Genomic DNA, 20847 nt, shown 5'->3' with positions numbered 1-20847 from the left:
GCACTTCTCCAGCATTCTTCTCCTGAAATTCACATCCATGTGTGTCTCTCACCTGGATCTGGTTGAAATTCCCAGAATTGGTTTGTTTAGGACCTGCTGACAGTTGTTTGTAAGGTTTTAAATTATTTGTATGCAGTCTTCTCTCCTACCCCCACCTACTGGCTTGAAGAAAGAACCAGAGAGGGAAAAATACACCGGGGAAATGTCAAGGCGAAGTGTGTTTAACCGATTACCAGATTCATAAGTGATAACTGCTAGAGTTTGACTAAGAATGCACAGATAACCCTGCAGATAAATAAGTAAATGCAGCCTGCACGGATCGAGTTTGGTGGAAGACCGGTCAGAACTTGTTAAGTTTTTATGTTATTGGGGTTGTGTTGGCAATGGGGAGGAGAAAGGGACTGACCCCAGGCTTGGCTGCTGGTTTCAGAGATGGAGTCAATATCTAGGCGACTTCTCGTCTCCAGGCTGACTGATCGCTTCTCCCCTATCAGAAAACAAACTGGGAGAAGCCAGAGATAGGGGGCTCGGGCCTCATGCCTTGCTCCAGGGCCGCCCGAGACCCGGGAGAGCGCCGAAGCTCTGGCAAGAGAGGTTGCCAGGAGCCTGGCCTGTACGTCGCCGGGACGTTAGGGGACCAGACAGTGCTCCGTATACGCAGCTCGCGGTGATGGGCTGCAGACCGAGCTCGCTCGTCCAGCGTCGCGCGCGCTCCTATTTCAACGAGCCGCTCTTACGCCCTGATTTGGGCTGCGAACCGCTGCAGCAGAGCTAGCGAGCCGCGAGCCTCCGCCGCCGAGGTTGGGGGTTGGGGAGCTTCCTTGTTTCCCAAGAGGGTTACTCCAACTTCGACTTGGGCCTGCCTTCCCCCGGGAGCGATACATGACTTACTGGGGCTCGCAGGGAACTTCTCCCGCCGTCAGTTCCCGGGCGTAGTGTGTGCAAAACGTGCACCCGAGCGCTAGGTGCAATTGACATAAACTTGTGGGCTAAAGTTCAAGCCGTTTCCTTCCAGAGTCTGAACCTTTTCTCTCTCTCAGCTTCCTTTCTTCCCCCTTCTCCCCCTCCTCTCCCTGCCCTCCTCCCTTTTAAATGTCAAACTGAGCAGATGGTTTTAAGGTGTGGAGGGCATGTATCCTTTACTGCTGCCAGTTTATTTGTGGCCTGGCGCTAACGTATACTTTCTGGGATACTTAAAGAAAGTAATAGGAGGAAAAAGAAGAAAGGAAGTAGCTTCGATCCATTCACAGAACCCAAATTTCCCCGCTCAGTACCCCCGCTTACCTCGAAAGGACCCAACCAATAGAAGCATTACTCCATCCTGCAGCTAATGGGCACGTTGATAGATTATTTCTATCCCCAGCCTAAATTTGTCACATCTCGACTAGAACACTTGATACAATAGCAGATCATTGGAAGTGTGAGTAGTGTGTTTGCGCGCGTCTATGTTGTTTCCATAGTGGGGGGGGGGGTGTCTAGAGGCAGCAAAGGGGGAGAAATGAAGGCTGGGGATGGTCAAGCAAGTCTTTTTTCTTATCCCCGAACACCTAACCGGGCCGGCCTGATTTTTCTTCTTCTTCTTTTCAATGTCTGAATCCCGTGCCAAAAGTTTCCTACGGGGTTTGGACTCGAACATATTGTTTTCACTAGTCTTATTCAAAGATTAGACTTCTTCGCAGTTTGATGAATTTGAGGCTGAAATTGTAAATGTCCTAGGAAAAGTGTGTACATATGTGTTGGAGAAGATGCTGATAGTGGTCAGCCAGTGGACTTGTAACACAATTCATAAACACCCTGTCGTCAAGATGCAACATGATTCAACCTTTGATCTGATTAAATTCGAGGGACACACGAAAAATACTTGTCCCCATCCTACAAAAAAAAAAAAAGAGTGTCTAATCGCCTAGGTGTGAATGTTTCTGCTTCGCAGCCCTTGCAAGTCCTAGCTTTTATAGGATCTTTAAGTCATAAACGCGGTTGCTTTATTAAAAGCCGTTTACTGTGCCGGGTGAAAAAGACGTTCTAGCTGTGGCTGGAAGCTTGCTCTTTAGCATTTGCAACTTTCAGATCCCAAGAAGCTCTTCAAGAGCCACATTAAAGAAATCTTGCTGGTTATTCTTCGTCCAAGAAATGTGAAAGCAACGTGAATTTTCTATAGATTGACTTAGAAGCCCGAAATTTTAAGCGTTTGAAATTTCTTACCTAGGAAACTTTAAAGTTTGTTACCCAGGCATCAAAACTGTGTAAATCCTATATGAAACCTCTCTCTTTGATCATTCTGGGATGAGTGAGTTACTGAGCGGTAGTCGCGTGGTAATGTTTGTAACATTTTTTTTCCCCGTAAAGGTTGTTGTACCCACAATCCAAAAATCGTCGTTAGAAGTAACCCAAGACAAATATTCTTCTTCCTAACAAATTTGACGGGAGATTGACTGGGATTCAGCCAATACTGATCTTCTAATACCAGATGCAGCGGAGTCGGTGTGGAATCTCTGGCACCTATTATTTTAATCCCAAACCTACCTGTATTTATTGTCCACCTCCCCTTTAAAAGGAAGCAAGGGTGACATGTATTCCTGATACTAGCTATGATCATTTAAAAAGTGTAATGATTTGAAGATCCCCACTCCCTCCTCCTATACCACCCCACCCCTAAAAGCCCCCACTTTTTCTCCAGTATACTTTTCCGTGCCTTCCTCCACCCCTGTCCGAGTAGCGCTCACTCGCTCGGCCGCTCGGCGAACTCGATCAGCTGTATCTGGGAAATGAAGGGGGAAAAAAAAAAGGGGGGGACCTACGTCCTGGAAGAGCGACTGTGAGCCGAGCGCCGCTCGCGCGGTCGCCCGCTCCGCACGGTGCCCGCGGATGGCTCGCTCCGGCCCCGGCGCGGCGATCCGGTCGCCCCGCAGCAGTGGCTGGGCGACGGTGAGGGTGGGGGCCGGGGATGGAGGCGGGGGAGGGGAGCGCGGGGCCCCTCTCCCCTCCTCTCCTCCCAGCCCCTCACCCCCACCCCTTTTATATATTTTTTTTTCCTCCCAAGTTCTCTTGCCTCACTATCCCCCCTTGAATCCGAAGGCGCCTCGCGATTGGGTGCTGGGGCCGGGTACGTCAGTCAGACTGTGACGTGCAGTCTTCCTGTTTCCTTCAGCTGTGTCTTAAAGTAAATCTTGTTGTGGAGCGGAGCCCTCAGCTGAGGGAGCGCTCTGAAATAATACACCATTGCAGCCGGGGAAAGCGGAGCGGCGCAAAAGAGCTCTCGCCGGGTCCGCCTGCTCCCTCTCCGCTTCGCTCCTCTTCTCTCCTCCTCTTTTCTCTCCCCCTCTTCTACTCTCTTCTCTCTTCTATTCTCCTCCCCTCTTCCTTTCTCTTCTCTTCCTTTCTCTTCTCTTCTCTCCTCTCCTCTCGTCCCTTCCCTTCTCTCCTCTCCTTGCCCACCCACCCTCCTCTCTCTCTCCCCTCTCCCTCTCCCCACCGGCCCGCTCGCTCGCTCCCGCACCGACCCACCGTCCGCGGTCCAATTATCATATTCATCACCCGCAAGATCTCACCGTGTGTGTGCGCGCGCGGGTTTTCCTCTCTCCGCCTGCAAAAAAAGGCTCGGTCCCACTGCTCTCCGCACCGCGTAAGTATCTTCTCTCCCTCGCGAGTCCCCTCCCCTTTTCCAGATTCACTTGTACTGGCTTGTTCTTGAAGGAGAAGAAAAGAAAAGAGACTCCCATTACTCACACCCGTGTCAACATCTCCCCCCACCCCAACCCCAGAGAAAATGGTGTTCTTTAAATGAATCATAATAAAATAGCCTCTAAACAGTTTCTAAGCAGGAGCCTCAGTGGAACTCAGCGCTCCGCTCCTCCCAGTTCCTAAGAGTAAGTGATCCGCTTGGCTTTTATTTCTTTCTCTTTCCTGCTGGTGGCTGGGGGTGGTGTTGGCGATGGGGGGAGGCTGATAGCGCTGGACTTGCGCTGATCTTGTCACCTTTTGTGTACTGTTTCTGGGGGGTGAGGAGGCGTTTGCTTCCTTTCCTTCTTTCTCTTGTCCTCTCTCCTCAGGAGAGAGGACCGCGAGGGGGACCGGGTCGCTTTTTGTTCGTCTGGATCCCCGCTTTCCTCCCAGCCTCATCCTTCCCATCTTCCCCGGTTAAAACTCCTGGGCTAGTCCCCGCGTCCTTTCTCTTTGTCTTGTTTATTATAGCTGCCTTTCTTCCAGGCTCTTCCAATTTGCTTGTCATTTGCATACCTTTCACTTCTCCTTTTTAACCCCAGCAGAGGGCCAGGGAGTAGGGAGGAAGGGAGAGGGAGGAGGGGGGCGCTCTATTACTTTCCTCTCAAAACGCTGTCGAAGCCAAAAGGTTGAAATCAGGGTTGGAGCAGTGGCGAGATGGTCCCGGGAAGCGAGCGCGGCGCCCCTCTCCTGAGCTCCCAGGCACCAGGGCTAGGTCAAGTGGAGTAGGGTAAGGTGGCACCGGGAGCCTCGGTGGGGGTGGGGGGGTCGTGTGGTGGAGGGGCCGGGGCTCGAGCGCCGCGGGAGGACGCAAGGATCGCGCTCCGGGTGGGGGTAGGGAATGTTCTTGGACAGCGGATGTGCGAGGCGAAGACTCTCACAGTTATCCCTGGCAGTTGGCGTGATTGGGCTGCTTCGATCTGATCTTGGTTCCTCTGGTTGGTACCTACAATTTTGTCCCACTTTGGAGGATCGGAGAGGGAGGAGAGGAGAGTTGAGGGTAACTGGTACTGGAAGAATAGTGAGGGGGGAGGGAAGAGCTGCTATCTTGCCTGAACAGACAAGGAGGGGGACGAGGGGGACAAGTTGAGGGGGCAGACATCATCCAAATCCCAGTTTAGCAAGTTGTTGCTTCTTCTGATGTGCCAGCCACTTACTCCTCCTGCTAAAACTGAAGGTAAGGGGATAGTGTAGATTGAAGGGGTGAGGTGGAGGGGGGCAGGAGGGAAGTGTAGGGAGAGTAGCTTTGGAGAGAGACTGACAGGTCTCTCGCCACTTCTCAGCTCTTTTCCAAAGTTGAGAGCCCTCCAGGCAGGCAGAGAGAAGAACTAGGAGCAGAGGCTGAGCGGCAGTCTTAAATAGCCCAAGGAGGCAGCTTGGGGTGTGAAACTGCTGTTCTTGGCAATCCAGAACCCACTCCGCCTGGGGGAAGGCTGGGAACTCACCTGCTTGTTTTTATGTTTCCAAGAAGGTCTGTGTTGTCTCCTTGAGCTTATAAAAACAGTGCAGGCACAGGGTGGCCTTCTCTCAAAGTCAAGGCTAGAAGGCTCTTCTCTTGTTCTCTCCCCCCACCCCCCTTTCCCCCATCTATAACCTCCCTTACGAAAAAAATAATTTCCTTTCCTAGCCTAGGTAGGCAGAGCTCTATTAGTAGAGGGCTGTGCATGGGCAGGGCCTGACAGGTGTGTTGTGTCAAGAAAGACAGGTGCAAATTTCCTCTGTGTCTGTGTGTGTCTGTACAGTTCCAGACCACAATGCGTGCTCCAGGGTTGTAGAGGTTTATGAATTTATGGTTGCCCTCGTTAATAGGATTGTCTGGGCTAATGGGAACTGGGCTGTTGTTATGTTTCGAGCCCTGCCATGTGAGTTCTTTGGTTGGGGGTAGGGGACCCAGTTGGTATGTGTTTGTTTATTTTTCTTGAGGATGTTGGCAGGCTGCTCCTGAGGCTGTGTCTCAGGCTCCTGTCTGCCAGGCAGCTGAAAGTACCCCCACTTCAGGCAGCAGGTGGAAGGAGATTGACTTTCTCTTTGCTTCCCTCTAGTTTATGCCTGTCTCCCAGGTCTCCGGTGGAGGGGGAGTGGTGAAAGCCATCTTGTGTGTGTGTGTGTGTGTGTGTGTGTGTGTGTGTGTGTGTGTGTGTGTGTGTGTGTGTGTGTGTGTGTTTTGGACATCCATGGGTGGTGCGTGTAACTGCCAAGAATACCAAAGTCAGTTTGCAAGTGTTACTGCTGTTAAAGCTTATCTTTTTAGCATGCTTTCTCCCTGCCCAGAAAGAATAGGTATGTGCATAAACTCTTTCAAGTCATACGTTAAATACTCTCATAAAGTAGAATGAGCCTGTCATTGTACCAGACATGTGCCAGATGTCCTAGTTATTACTTTGATGGAGAAGGAAAATCTCAAGTATGTGAGAGGTAACTGCGCTTTTCTGTTTGATGCAAGATGCAGGCAAGCAGCTTCATGAAGAGTTTCTTGCAAGAACTTCTAAGTATTTTCAAAATGAAATGGGCTATGGGTGGTAAGGAAGAAAAAAAGGAGTTATCTGGTTAACCTGCAACACAGACCTGTTCCTACAATGGTTAAATAGATGAAGGTGACAATCGTGGCTTCGTGTGTGTGAGGGAAGTTAGTGAGAATTCAATGTGAGCACTGTATCTGGATTCTTAAAACCTGACCTTTTACATTTTTCCTTAAACAAGCTATTTCTTGAGTTGCTCGGAAATAGATTAAATGGTGAATGGGTTTTGTTGGTTGGTTTGGTTGCTTGGATGATGATCTTTGTTTCATGAAAATGAGATAGTATGTGTCATTTAGTCTTTCAACTTAAACAGCAAAGTTCCTTCTAATACTTCCCTTGGATGCTTTTGAAGTTCTTTTATAATTAAAATGTCATCTATGGATGTGTTCATTTGCTTTATTTTTAATAAGGGTTATCTGTGCTTGGCACTTACTGATATTTTTATGTGTCCATTATGCAGAATTTATTTAATCACCACCTTGTGGGGAAAAATTCATGCATACGTAACATGAATCTTTGTTCTCACTTTATTCATTCCCTAGCATCGTCCCTCCATAAGTAGCACTTACAATCTTAGAACATAACCTAGCTGCCAGGCTTGCTCTTTATTTGTTCAAAGTGAAATAGGCCTTTTTTCATGAATTTCTTATAGGCATTGTTTTGCATCTGCGCTTGCTAATGTAAGGACTTTTTAGGTTCAGGATTAACAAACGATTGTAAAATGGTACTGTTTTTATAATATGAAGATGGTTGTGCATGATATATTATTTGGATTCTAATTAAGTTCCTGTATAAATTGGAAAGGACATATATGTAAGAAATTTATCCAACCTTATTGCCTTAGAGGACATTTAGAGTATTTCAGTTTTCTACAGAAAGAAGAGTGTTTTTTCTTGAGGTTATTTCTCACTCTCTTTTATTTACTAATTTGGTGAATTATTACATTTTCAATAGGTAAAAATGAATATTTTAGGCATGTCTCAGAAAATCTCCTATGTTCATTTTGCAGGTGAAAAATGTATGGAATTTTTGATAGGATGGAGGAATTTTAAATGAAATGGTGATGATTTGAGGGCTCTCTGATGATAGGAAATTTTAAAACCTGATATAAGATTTTAACAAAACAATCTTAGTTAATTTAAGTATTAATGAACATCAAGTGGGTTTTTCAAAATAAACACCAAAGGCTTTCTTAACCTGGTGGCTAAGCTAAAACATCTCCGAAGGAAAAGTTGCTAGTTAGCAGACATGCACTCTTCACACAGTGAGGAGGACAGCTTGGTAGGGGGCAGGGGCGGGGGAGTACCTAAATCAAATCATCTGATTTTCCCCCCTGAATTACTGACTTCCAGATGGATTTACAGTGTTCTTTGTTACTGGTAATCCACTTGAAATTTCGTAACCAGGTTGACTCAAGGAGATCAGAGGCCCACTCAAGGGTAGTTTTCTAAAAGAAGTAAAGTGTAGGTTTGAGCAATTTCTTCAAATAATTTTATCAACAAAGACAGGTAATCTCAATAATCCCAACAGGAGACCATGCCAGCCTGACACTTCCCCATCTCATGAAAGATTTGACTGAACAACTTGAATGATAACCGTGATGAACACTTCTTTGTCCAGAATCTGGACTTCAGACAGATACGTAAAAGTTGCATGCCCCCTCCCCAAATAACTTCTTTATTAAAGCAGAGCACTTCACCACTGTCTGCTTCAGTGTTCCTTTGAAATTCTTCACTGAAAATTTCTTTCTACTAACATTGTCATCAGCTTCCTTAGGATTCTCCATGTTAAATTATCTGACATCCTTCAGATAATTAGGATTTTAATGAAGAATCTCTTGGAGCAGTTAAAATCCGACTTGATCATACTTGGATGTGTGTTCTTATCTTTTTCTGGGAGGAATCTGCCACGTTAAAATACCCCTCGTACAGGAATTATTTAAACATTTGTGCAGTTAGATACTAAGTAGTACAGCCCAATATTTAATAATAAAAATATTTTACATAGATTTTCACATGCATTAAAGAGGCATTTGCAGAATTAGTGTATGGGTTCAAATTCAACTGCAGTATTTTTCTGCATACTTACTGATACTGATGTTCACCAGTGCTGATCAAAAGGTTTCATATTGCCTGGTTAAACTCAAAATTAATATTACAATTCAAATATAATAAAAGTCAAGAATAACTGTAGTGGAAACATATGGCTTAGTACATATATTGAGAAATAAAGGAGTTTTTAAAAATCTTAATGGACAGGATGGTATCAATGATAAATTCATTCCATAGCATTCTCTAAATCCTGAATTGGGCAATCACAAAAGCACCCTTGAAAATGTTTTCAAGTGATTTAATTCACATTATAGTCATTTAACAACACGTTTTCTTATGTGGTAAATATATTCATATACATATATGTATATATATCTTATTTATGAAGCATGATGTTACTAAAGAACTATTGTCAACCAGTTATAATTATTTAATCTCACTTATAGCCTCCATGGGTTATAATCCCAATGTGTATGACCACTATACCTTTATTTTTGAGTTTAGGTCAAAGCTATATAGAGAGGTATATTTATTTGCCCCTATTAATGTAATGCCTTGTCTCGCTGGATCATATAATATTTCCTAGTTTTCCTGTTTGTGTTGTCCTTCTTATGTCTCAGCTGTACATTCTACAACAAGACCGAAAATTATTTAAATTCTTTTCGCCCCAATCAGAAACAAATCATTACTTAATCTCAGAATGCTGACAAGTCGTAAGAGAATGGCAAAACTCAGTTCCGCTTGGTGAATTTGAAAGAAGTTAGGGGATATTTTCTTCTCAAGAGACCCCAAAGCATGTTTAATTAACACTCATTCTCCACCGAAGATGAGATCATTTCTTTCCACCTTAGGAAGAGTGCAGCCCTCCTCTTGGCTCCGGCATGAGGCAGGGATGCAGCTGTTGATACCTAGGCTAGATGAGAGGAAGTGCAGTTGACACAGAGGTAAATGGCAGTTGGGAAAGGAAGGATGGCTGGGGGTGACCTTGTGCTCATCTCTTACACCAGCGTGTTGTTTCTGAGCCTCTGCTGCAGAGATGCTTTTCCTAGAGTAAGAATGGGTTGGAGGAAAACCCAGATTGGATCTTAAGGGGAATGGGGGAAGAAAAATCCTGCAGAAAGTTTGTTCAACATTTTGATGGGAAAGCTGTGTGCTTTTCAGGTGATATTAGAGAGAAAGTGATTTGCACACGAAAAGAAAAGAGGTAAAATTTTTAAATAAACTCCATTTTTGAAAGGCTGATATACACACACAAAAGTCCTCCTTGCAAAGACCTCCCCCACGATATGCAAATCTTTCTGAGCTTTGAAATAACTCATCCTTTTTCTTGTTTGTCTCAGTCTCCCCTTTTTTTTCTCTCACCTGACAACTACACCTGACTTACCAGATCTAATGTGTTAGTTATACACTGTCATTGCATTTTTGTCCTTCTGAAACTGATCTCATTATTAATGTGTGAGGGGTCTCAATCATTGTGAATTCAGTTTTGAACCCTATATTGAAGTTATCAAGATCTGTTTCCATTCTAAGTTCAGGAAATTTTATCCTGAGGCATACAAAAAGTATTTTATCCTCAAGCATAGAAAAAAAAATATGTAAAGAAGCATCATGTTGCTTTCATGGCACTCTAAAACCTGCTTTATTTAAATGTTGTATATTCATGTACAAACTGAGAACAAGGGCTGCATGATGAAATCTTTGTTGCTTAAAAAAATACACGTTGCCATCTAAGCATTGAGCCTTTTCTTGATTTTTACAGGTTATTTCATGCTGAAATTATGCCTATTTGCATGGATAGTCATTCTTTAAAACTAGCCACAGATGCAGTCCTAGGGAGCACGTAGATGTTTTTACAGGTGAACCGAAAGAGATGGGAGCTGTTCCAAACACTCTGCACGCTGCCTTTGGCAATAGACCCTGTTATTGTGAAGATGTGCTCTGTTAAGCAAACGTGAAGTTTAATATTAGATAAACCTCGTGTGAAAAAAATATTTTCATTTTCTCCATAAAATGTTAATTGTAAGCAAAAAGATGTGACATCCTAACATTTATACAAAATTTGGGGTTAGCATCCCTGCTTAATAAGTCACAAAATATGTCAAGTGCTTTTAATAAAATGCAAGGAAAGATGTTCTCTTTTTATATTGTGTTCCCAAGAAACAATGGAAGTTCATATGCGGAGATGGTATTTCCATTTCTCACATATTTAATTGATGTTATTTTCTTTCCTCTTTATGTGTCTTCTTTCAGCCTTTTTTTCCCTGTTTTTTTCCCCCTTTGGCATAAGAAAAAAGATTCGCAAATGGTGTATGTTAAAGAGTTTCTTTAGGCATTTGACGTAGTATTTTGGCAGATTATAAGGGGAAAAAAACTAGTACTGAAGATGTATTTATCCCTGCCTAAGTCAGTTTATTGTTCCACATACTGGTTTCTAAAATGTGACAGTGTCCTTCTTTTGCACTGAGTCCAACTTTATAATAACCTAAGTCATCAAAAAGACATCATGAAAATCTATAAATATTCTCACACTTACGTTAAAATCTAGCAACAGATCCCACCTTTAAATGTGATTTTAGTAATACCAATGCATATCTGTGCTAAATAAGCAGACTTGTAAAATGAGTATTTGGGCATTGATTTCAGTGTTAAATTGACCATTTCTGTTGGAAAGATGCTGATGGGAGTGTTCTCTTTCCCATTTCACATGTGACAAAAATATTTTAAAATTCAGTAATAAAGGGTGTGTGAAATATTTGCATTTTTAAGAGTCTTTTTTCCTCTAAGGGCATAAAAGGCACAATAATTTTATAGCAGAAATGGAGTTTTTCATCCAAATTTCACGCATCCTCAAAATTCAACCTTGTTTCTTAGGTATAGACCACTTTTATTTTCTTTTGTAATATGAATCTCAATGCCCAAAATTTAATCAATTGGTTGTCAGAGGCTGTGTTCTTATAATCTACTGTTTCTTCTGAAGATAAACAGTATCATTTTAGGCATTTGTGAAAGAGAATCATATTACTGGTGCTTAAGCAGTTTTTGCTTTTTTTTTTTAATCTTAATCCATCTTAAACCAGTGGAGCAGAAATATTTAAAAATGTTTCATTTCAAGCAGAGTGCATAATAAATTGCAATAATTGTAATGTGCCATAAATCCCAGAGCCTATGCATTTTGCATTTGATTCAGGATTGAGGTCAGGAAATTTGGAGAAATTTAAAGAAAATGATTCATCAGTCCTTTTGTTCTGTTGGCCAGGGTCCCGGGATTCTTGAGCTGTGCCCAGCTGACGAGCTTTTGAAGATGGCACAATAACTGTCCAGTGATGCCTGACCATGACAGCACAGCCCTCTTAAGCCGGCAAACCAAGAGGAGAAGAGTTGACATTGGAGTGAAAAGGACGGTAGGGACAGCATCTGCATTTTTTGCTAAGGCAAGAGCAACGTTTTTTAGTGCCATGAATCCCCAAGGTTCCGAGCAGGATGTTGAGTATTCAGTGGTGCAGCATGCAGATGGGGAAAAGTCAAATGTACTCCGCAAGCTGCTGAAGAGGGCGAACTCGTATGAAGATGCCATGATGCCTTTTCCAGGAGCAACCATAATTTCCCAGCTGTTGAAAAATAACATGAACAAAAATGGTGGCACGGAGCCCAGTTTCCAAGCCAGCGGTCTCTCCAGCACAGGCTCCGAAGTGCATCAGGAGGATATATGCAGCAACTCTTCAAGAGACAGCCCCCCAGAGTGTCTTTCCCCTTTTGGCAGGCCTACTATGAGCCAGTTCGATATGGATCGCTTATGCGACGAGCACCTGAGAGCAAAGCGCGCCCGGGTTGAGAACATAATCCGGGGTATGAGCCATTCCCCCAGCGTGGCGTTAAGGGGCAATGAAAATGAAAGAGAGATGGCCCCGCAGTCTGTGAGTCCCCGAGAAAGTTACCGAGAAAACAAACGCAAGCAGAAGCTGCCCCAGCAGCAGCAACAGAGTTTCCAGCAGCTGGTTTCAGCCCGCAAAGAACAGAAGCGAGAGGAGCGCCGACAGCTGAAACAGCAGCTGGAGGACATGCAGAAACAGCTGCGCCAGCTGCAGGAAAAGTTCTACCAGATCTATGACAGCACTGATTCTGAAAATGATGAAGATGGTAACCTGTCTGAAGACAGCATGCGCTCGGAGATCCTGGAGGCCCGGGCCCAGGACTCCGTGGGGAGGTCGGATAATGAGATGTGTGAGCTGGACCCCGGGCAGTTCATCGACCGAGCCCGAGCCCTGATCAGGGAGCAGGAAATGGCAGAAAACAAGCCCAAGCGGGAAGGCAGCAACAAAGAAAGAGACCACGGGCCAAACTCCTTACAACCAGAAGGCAAACATTTGGCCGAGACCTTGAAACAGGAACTGAACACGGCCATGTCGCAAGTCGTGGACACTGTGGTCAAAGTCTTCTCGGCCAAACCCTCCCGCCAGGTTCCTCAGGTCTTCCCACCGCTCCAGATCCCCCAGGCCAGATTTGCAGTCAACGGGGAGAACCACAATTTCCACACCGCCAACCAGCGCCTGCAGTGCTTTGGCGACGTCATCATTCCGAACCCCCTGGACACCTTTGGCAACGTGCAGATGCCCAGTTCCACAGACCAGACGGAAGCACTGCCCCTGGTGGTCCGCAAAAACTCATCTGACCAGTCTGCCTCCGGCCCCCCCGCTGGCGGCCACCACCAGCCCCTGCACCAGTCGCCTCTCTCTGCCACCGCAGGCTTCACCGCGTCCACCTTCCGCCACCCCTTCCCCCTCCCCTTGATGGCCTACCCGTTTCAGAGTCCACTAGGTGCTCCCTCCGGCTCCTTCTCGGGAAAAGACAGAGCCTCTCCCGAATCCCTAGACTTAACTCGGGAGACCACGAGTCTGAGGACCAAGATGTCATCCCACCACCTGAGCCACCATCCTTGTTCACCAGCACATCCACCCAGCACCGCCGAAGGGCTCTCCTTGTCTCTCATCAAATCCGAGTGTGGAGATCTTCAAGACATGTCCGAAATCTCACCTTATTCGGGAAGTGCAATATCCTTTCACTTGCCCCTCAGGGAAAACAAAGCCAAGCCAAAAAGGCTTCCCAAAAGGTCAGGTTTACACAATATTTAGAAAAACGTAGATTAGTATCTTCTCAAGAATGCGATCTTTCCTCTTATTCGGAGCCATGGGCTTTTATCAGCACACGTGTGGCACTTCTGCTTGTACAAAAGCTTCACAGGAAACCAACATCTTCACAACTTTCTCAAGTTGTTAATTGCCCCAAAGCACTAGTCTTTAATTTGTGCTTTTTCAGCGGTGTTTTTCCTGTGATTTCTTCCTGTATTATCTTCTTAATCCTTCCCCCCAGTCCACCCAAAAGTAGATTTAGAGATGGAAAAGAATCTCATTGTAATATTGAATTCTATCAGATTTAATTTTATAAGATGGTAAGTTTTATCATGGACTAGAAAGAAAAGTCAGTCTTCGGATCTCTAAGGTTCCATAAGAAGAATTCTCCCTTTAACTGTCGACAACACTGCTAGTTCGTTTAAAGAAGGCCTGGTTAAATCTTATGAGGAACACTTTACTGGTGGGAGGCTGCAGTGGGAGAAAGAGGGATGTGGATGGAGTGTTAGATTCTGTCTTTACTCTTTAAGTGAGATGCGAGTTTTTTGTTGTTTTTTTTTAAGGAAATACACAGGTACTGATTTATTCAGATGGCATCCGTCTCTCTCCCGTCCACCCAAGGTCTGTTCTGTGGGTCTGGTGCAGCTGCCTCTATGCATGATTAACCTCTGTTCAGCCATACACAGAAATCTTTTGTCCTAACATACACAAAGCAAATTATTTTGGAAAGCGAGAGAGCACAATTAAATATAAAACTCAGCTGTATTCGACTTTAAAAATGCCTCTTTTTATGTCTCTTTTATATTTTGAATCTGACTTTTCTGTAGAGATGCCAGTTGTATTTTTTTTATTAGACCTGTCCTGAACTCCAGCTATTTTTAACTCAACGATTTTTTTTTCTCTGTAAATTGGTCCTTTCAGTAAATTTTTAAAAACCTGATGGTCTTTGATGTTCGGGGGGAGCAGAATAGTAGCATTTGGGGGCAAGGAGAGGCATGTTTCTTTCATAATAAATTGCCAGATGGATATAAAATTTAGCAATTAAGTTGGCCGTTGCTAAATTGAGGATTTTGAGCAATCGTCTTGATGACTAGAAATCGGCATTTTAGTATCTGAGCCCACTTCAGAGGCTGCCATGGAAGTGCAAAGTCCCAGCTGTGGTGGAAATGTGCTTTCCTGGGTAGTGAATGTCCACCTTCCAGCCGAGTCAGGGTAGCTGTGAAGATTTCCTGTATGGTGAATGCAAGCCCCAAGGATGAGACCCACTTGGGCATTTCATCAAAGAGCCTCTTTCTTTCCCTAGAAGGGAAGAAGGGGATGCTGTCTTGAGAGAAAGAACAGAAAGATTTGAGGATTTAATATGTAAAATAGAAATTGAGTCTTGGTTTGGTTGCTGATTTCACATCTGCCTCTCAAAGATCTAGATTTTAATCCACCAGTCATGAATCAAAGCTGGGCCAAGTACCGTGCCTTCCACATCATAAGCAGACCATAAACATTGATCAGATTGGAATATAGCTGTTGGTGATGAGCAAGGCAAAGTAAGAAGACACAAGGCCAGGCTCCAACGGGAGAGCATCCTCTGGGGTTCATACCAGGCTCCTGTCCAGGACTAGACCCTGGTACTCCTGAGAGATGCCTTACTTATTTAGAAACCAGTTGTAGTGGTGGTGGGTGGTTCCTTCTCTGTCTCTGTCTCTGTCTCTGTCTCTGTCTCTGTCTCTCTCTCACACACACACACACACAGAGGAAAGGGACATGCCTATTTGGGTGAATATTTGAAGCCAATTTTCAAACTCCTGTAAGTCCCATACTAAACTCTTTAAGTCAGGATGCCAGTTTATGTTTTTTTTTAAGTAGACTTGTCACTGTATCCAGATAATTCTGCTTCTGCTCTTTTTTTTTTTTTTTTTAACAAGTTGGGTCTTCTAAGAGAAAAATCTTTGGATTGCGCCAAGTGTTGGCTATGCTCATTGTCTCACCCTCTCTAAATCCCCTGAGGAATTTTGAGGATTTGAATGGAAAGACGTTCCCTTTCTTTCTATACATATCAAAGTCCTTGAAGAAAATATCGGTGCTTCTTCTTCAGGAGAATAACTTCTCCTGTCTCCAACCATGTAAGATTATATGGAACAGTGATGGTTTAGCAACATCTGTGTTCACATGCAGTGTTAGTTACTTACACCTAGAATTGTTTCTTTTGTGTCGCTACGTAATTTTGGCCTCTTGCTGCAATGAATGATTACGTTTTCCACCGTCTGGCCTTCTAGCCTCTGTTTCTCTTTTCTCCTCTACTACCTCACACTTTTAACCACTGATCTCATTGGTATATTATTTCTCAGGAAGAAGACACACAAGCACCCTTCCCTGTAGTCCACACAGTTCTGCAGCCAGTGAGGACCTGAGTACTTGCTGGGAGACTGGATCTACTTTCCTCCCATCTCCATCCTTGTGTGGCAATGAGTTCTCCCCTTGATTTACCTGGTGGTGTTTAGGCAAAATTCTCAAGCTTTTAGTTTCAAGAGATCTCTGGGAATCACAGCGAGTGATCTTACTTCCATATTGGAACCTGCTATGCAGTTTTTCTTAGAAAAGAGTGATAGAAATGAGGAGAAATGGGATAAAATGGTACCATCATGATTGTCATTGTTATGTTTTTTTATTTTTAGTTCATGGCTTTCCAAATTGTAGTGAATAATTTAATTCTTAAGGAGCGATTTTTTCTCACTCCCAAAGGCATCGTCTGTTTCTTTGAACAAAGTATCCGAGATAAGAGCTATTAAGAATGCCAGCTTATCAGATAAGTCCAGTCTAAGTTCAGCACATTAAGCATGTATGTCCCATATAATGGAGCACAGTCTCGTTACCCTTCCTAGTAGAAAGGAAACGGTGAATGTGTGTGTGTTAAACTGAATGTCAGTGCACCTGCTCTGAAAGCTCATGTCTTGGATACAAAAAATGCGTTCAGTGTCTTTGCATTTATTTAATCAAATTTTAAGTTTTATTCAAATTCCAAAAGAAACAGCCAGCCAATTGTTTTTCCTCGTGATGTTCCTTGTCATTCATCCTCTTTGCATCTCAAGAAAAATAGCCTTGTTTGGGCCTCAGACATTTGCATGCACCCAATTAAAGCACAAGAGGGGTGTTCTACGCGCTTAAGACATGCAGGTGAAGAAACTGGGCCTCTTCTCCGTTGCAGCCAGCTTTCCCTGCTTGACTTTTAGGGAGAATGTTGAAAATATTTGAAGTTTAACAAGGAAAAGGGTTGAGTAATTTGCAACTGAAATCCATCAGGAAAACATGAATTAAAAATGAATTTCTAAAATGGGAACTAATCCATAGAAGTTGATCTTTTACATTTTTGGACATCACGAGGGGTGCACAGTCATTCTGTTAGCTATATTAGCTCTAGGGAAATATATATTAAAGGCTGAAGGCCTCTGGGTGCCTCCCCTCCCCCTCCCCCAAATTATGAAGTAAGTACATTTTTTTTAATTTCCATAAGCATCCCACCAATTATGTTAAACTTCTCAGTGGAGCACCAACTTGCTCCATTTTGATTACATGTGAGCGTTTAGGTATTTTCTCCCCATTTAAGGTTTCTAAAGGGGAAAGCTTCTTAGAAACATAGGAGATCAGAGCTTAAGGAAAAGGCTAAAATTCTTCACGGTTCAAAGTGTTTTAGAAATTGTAAGCAAGTACTCCCATTTGGTCGGCACTGCAGCGTGTGAAACCTCTAGCCACAATTCCGAGTGCAGTTGGGGGGAAAAAAAGAAAAGAATTTTCTTCCTGCAGCCTTCACAACCCATTATTCACCCATTTGCCTTTTTGCTGCCTCCTCTGCTCCCTCCTCTGCTGCTGTTTAGGTGAGGTTATATCGTGCTCAGTAAACAGACAACACTCACATTCTCAGGTTGTTTGAACACCGTTTGAGGTTCAGCTGCAGCACCCTACTTCTCTGATCTTTTATATCCCCGAGCAGATGTCTTTCATTAATTTATGGATTTATCATTTTTTTCTTCTCCTTTTCTTTTCCTTTCTTTTTTTTTCTTTTTCTTTTCTTTTTTTTTTTTTTACACCTGGCAGCTGTCTCAAGTTTCAGCAGTTATTGTCTATTTTGCATTATACATAGAATTGAATGTCATCTGTCTTCACAAAGCTACGGCTAAGAGAATTGAGGCAAAGCCACATGAGCTGCCGGGACAGATCTTGTTTGCGTTCCATCCCCCCTCACCCCACCCCCCCTTTACCTCCTTAATATTTATTTGTGCTCATTTTCTTTCCTGGCCTTGAATGGAGCTTAGCTCGTGTTCAGTACAGCTGTATGTTTACTGAATCTATTCCATCATGAGTCATTGTGCGTGTGTAAGTATCCTGGAAACAGCTAGAGCTTTCTTGGAAGAACAGTTGCTTTTCAGCACAAGCACTTAAAAGGGAAATTAACCAATTGGTCAGTTCAGATTTATTTTGAGGAGGAAAAAAAAGGATTATCTAACTGTTGGCTTTTAAATGTTTCATTAGCTATTTTTAATAGTTTATTAGAAACATATATTTTATGGGAATTTTATCTTAATTACACGAAGAGCAAGAAATAAAGATGTATTCTGTGTTCCGTTTCAGCTGATCGATTCCAAGTATTACCACCAGGAAGCATTTGAAAGCAAAAACGGACTTGAGAAATTCAAATTAGAATGATTTTTTTCATGAAATAAAAAGCCTCTAAATCCCAATCAAAATAAGATGGAAACGTGCTCTGTTTTTTTTTTTTTAATTTTTTTTCTAAATACAAAGAAGGAAAACATCTTAGCATAATTTAAAAGTATTGAAAGTTTGGTAGCTCAGTAGCTGAGAACCACAACAAAAAAACAAAAAACAAATAAACAAAATTTGTATGAGACCAAATTTGAAAAGATTTGGGACCTTTCCCCCACTAATAATTAAATGTACGGGGTTGTTTGAATGTCATCGTCTGAAAGAACAGACTAGAACCCAGACCTGAGGATGTTTGTCGAAGTTTGGACTTGCCTAAAACTCTTATCACGAGGCAATAGGAGACAGCTTGTAACTATTATTTCACTTATCCATTTGGACAGATGGTCCTGAAGTGTGCTGGGCTCCTTTAGCCTTCCCCATCAGTCTAATGGAGGTTACTGGAGGGCCTTTCAGCTCTCTCCTTGGCACAAGAAGTATGTCAGTCATAAATTATCGTCTTTGTAATCATTAAGGATCTCAAACAAAAACACAAGTTCAGTTAAGCTGCTCTGGCTTACAGATAGAAAAATCAAAATTTCTTTCTTCGGTGTTGTGTTTCAGCGAAAAACAAAAGGCACAAGATTTAACTTTTCAATTTACAAACCAAGGTGATCTTTTTCAAATTGCATGATATTAAAGGGAAGGCTAATTGATCACATTCTCAGCAGAATATTTGGTTAAATACTCTGTTGTAATCAGTCAAGGGCTTATCAATATTAATTTGATTACCCGTCTCCAGTACACTTTCTGGTTTCCCTCTGTTCCTAAGATTGGTCACACTGTACTTGACAGAGATCACTTAGAAACCCTTACCTTTCCTAAATATCTGTGTTGCTTTGACCTTTCTTCACACAGTGCGAAATTTTTGTTTGGTTTGTTAGCAAAGTGTGCGTGTGCTTATGTGCGCACACCCACGTGTGTGTATTTTCTTTTCTTTCTTTTTTTTTTTCTTTCTTTTTTTTTCCCAGACTCTCTTTTAAGAGAAAATCCTTAGAGAAGCTTCTAGGAAGGACCCTTAATTGACCTTGTAGGGGACCACATTGATTTTCTCCACGTGCATCTTCATTTCTGATAAATTATAAAGCCATTAATTTGCTGAGGGAATGGCAGGGCCAGGCTGCAGCACAGATGTGACCAGAGCCATCCCAGCTCCTAGTCTGCTGAGGAGTGCCAAGAATCCGGGGGAGAATCAGGAAGCCTGGATTGTTATGGTTAGCCTCACATTCTCCCGGGAACTGTTTTAGTTGCTGCTGTTTACAGATCTAAAACGTAATGATGTTTCCAGATAAATAGGCCTTCTTATTTTGGGTAAGTGGCCATTTATTGATCTGCTAACCCACATTTATTGATTTGCTAGCCCCAACCACTGTGCCTCTCTCCAAGGAGTTAACTATAAATCCAGGAGAGGCAAATTGTATTTGGTTTTGGATCGTTGCTTTAACAAAAGCAACACCCCCACCCCTGTTCTCTCGGTGCCCAAGCGACCCCTCCCAAGTTTTAGCCATTATTTAAAAGGAAACAATTAAACAGATATAACAATAAAAGAGGAAGAAAGTGAGTCAAGATGCTCCGCTGTATTAGCACTAAAAGGTAAAATGCGAAGCTTGCCTAAACAGTGTTCAAAATAATGCATTTTATATTTTCACGTACATTAGTATAGTAATTGGATGTCAACCGCAGAGAGCGGAGAGAAGAACAAACAGAACTGTAATTGTGGAGAAGAAAAAAACTCTCATGATAAGAATTGTGCAGTACCTGTTGGGTGCATTTGTCTCCTTAGCAACAAGTGAACGTATAGATAGCATAAGGGCCTCAAACGGGGGAATGGCTTGCCATCCTCACCACCAAGTAGCCAAGATTCTGCAACTAAATTGTGCATCCCAGCCGTTACGTCTGGCAATTTCTTGAGAGGTCATTTTGAGCAAGCAGCAGCAAGTTAGTGATGGATTCTATGACCTGTGCCATTTATCTTCCAGAATTCCCATGGCTGCTCTGTGGGCCTCTAGATTCTTAGGGGAGAACGGGAGGAGTGTTAGGTGCTTGTGTTTCAAGAAATGTTTTCCTTAACCGTTTGCATCCTACATGCAGGAAGGATTGTCACCCAATCACCTGAAAAAAGCAAAGCTCATGTTCTTTTATACCCGTTATCCCAGCTCCAATATGCTGAAGACCTACTTCTCTGATGTAAAGGTAAGGGCATTTTTTTAATTACTAATTCTTTCAATTCCTGTGCATGAGGCAGTGATGTGAACTCCTAGAAGTTCGTGGAGATGAGTGTGGAGCTGGTTCATTAATACACCTGTTTTGTAATTGATTTAATGCACTTGCCCTTTGGTCTAAAGCTGTCCCAAGCCAAGAGGAGGCTCCTTGCCTATCAAGGCCAAAGGACTGGTCACATGGATTTTCATTGTAGTCAGGGAATCTCAGCCTCTATCTTTCTATGTCTTAATAACTTCTTGGAAGAAATTTCAGCTAGTACTGGTGGGATGTGCTTTAGAGAATGTTTTTGTTTTTTTTTTCTCCCCTCAGCAACAGTAAACTGTTTCTGTTTTTGTTTCTCTTCATTTCCCCATATTTGTGCTTAGGAAAGCAAATGCTAACACCTCTTTTTTCCCCCTGTCGAAAGGAGCGTACATTGAAATTCTCTATGCAGTAGCTGCTTAAAAACAAAAGTGATGA

At 43.1% G+C, this 20847-nt stretch overlaps 1 protein-coding gene across 6 annotated transcripts in view; it reads left to right on the top strand.

Moving 5' to 3' along the window:
- Nucleotides 1-2743: 2743 nt before the first annotated feature.
- The window catches only part of PROX1 (prospero homeobox 1), a 52921-nt gene continuing 34817 nt past the window's right edge, over nucleotides 2744-20847 (top strand). Inside the window, exons 1-3 of one of the 6 annotated variants that reach the window (XM_074351821.1) lie at nucleotides 2744-3622; nucleotides 11547-13340; nucleotides 20253-20358. In XM_074351821.1, the coding sequence (XP_074207922.1) occupies nucleotides 11614-13340; nucleotides 20253-20358 (1833 nt within the window). In that variant the 5' untranslated portion in view covers nucleotides 2744-3622; nucleotides 11547-11613. Of the gene's footprint in view, nucleotides 3623-3703; nucleotides 3867-3943; nucleotides 4451-4553; nucleotides 4659-4827; nucleotides 4898-11546; nucleotides 13341-20252; nucleotides 20359-20847 lie in introns of those variants that run through there. The other 5 variants (XM_074351826.1, XM_074351824.1, XM_074351822.1 and 2 more) reach the window with 5 other exon arrangements.

This window comes from Camelus bactrianus, chromosome 23 (assembly GCF_048773025.1).
Source record: "Camelus bactrianus isolate YW-2024 breed Bactrian camel chromosome 23, ASM4877302v1, whole genome shotgun sequence".
Classification (NCBI taxonomy): domain Eukaryota; kingdom Metazoa; phylum Chordata; class Mammalia; order Artiodactyla; family Camelidae; genus Camelus; species Camelus bactrianus.
This window is presented reverse-complemented; position numbering and strand designations above follow the sequence as displayed.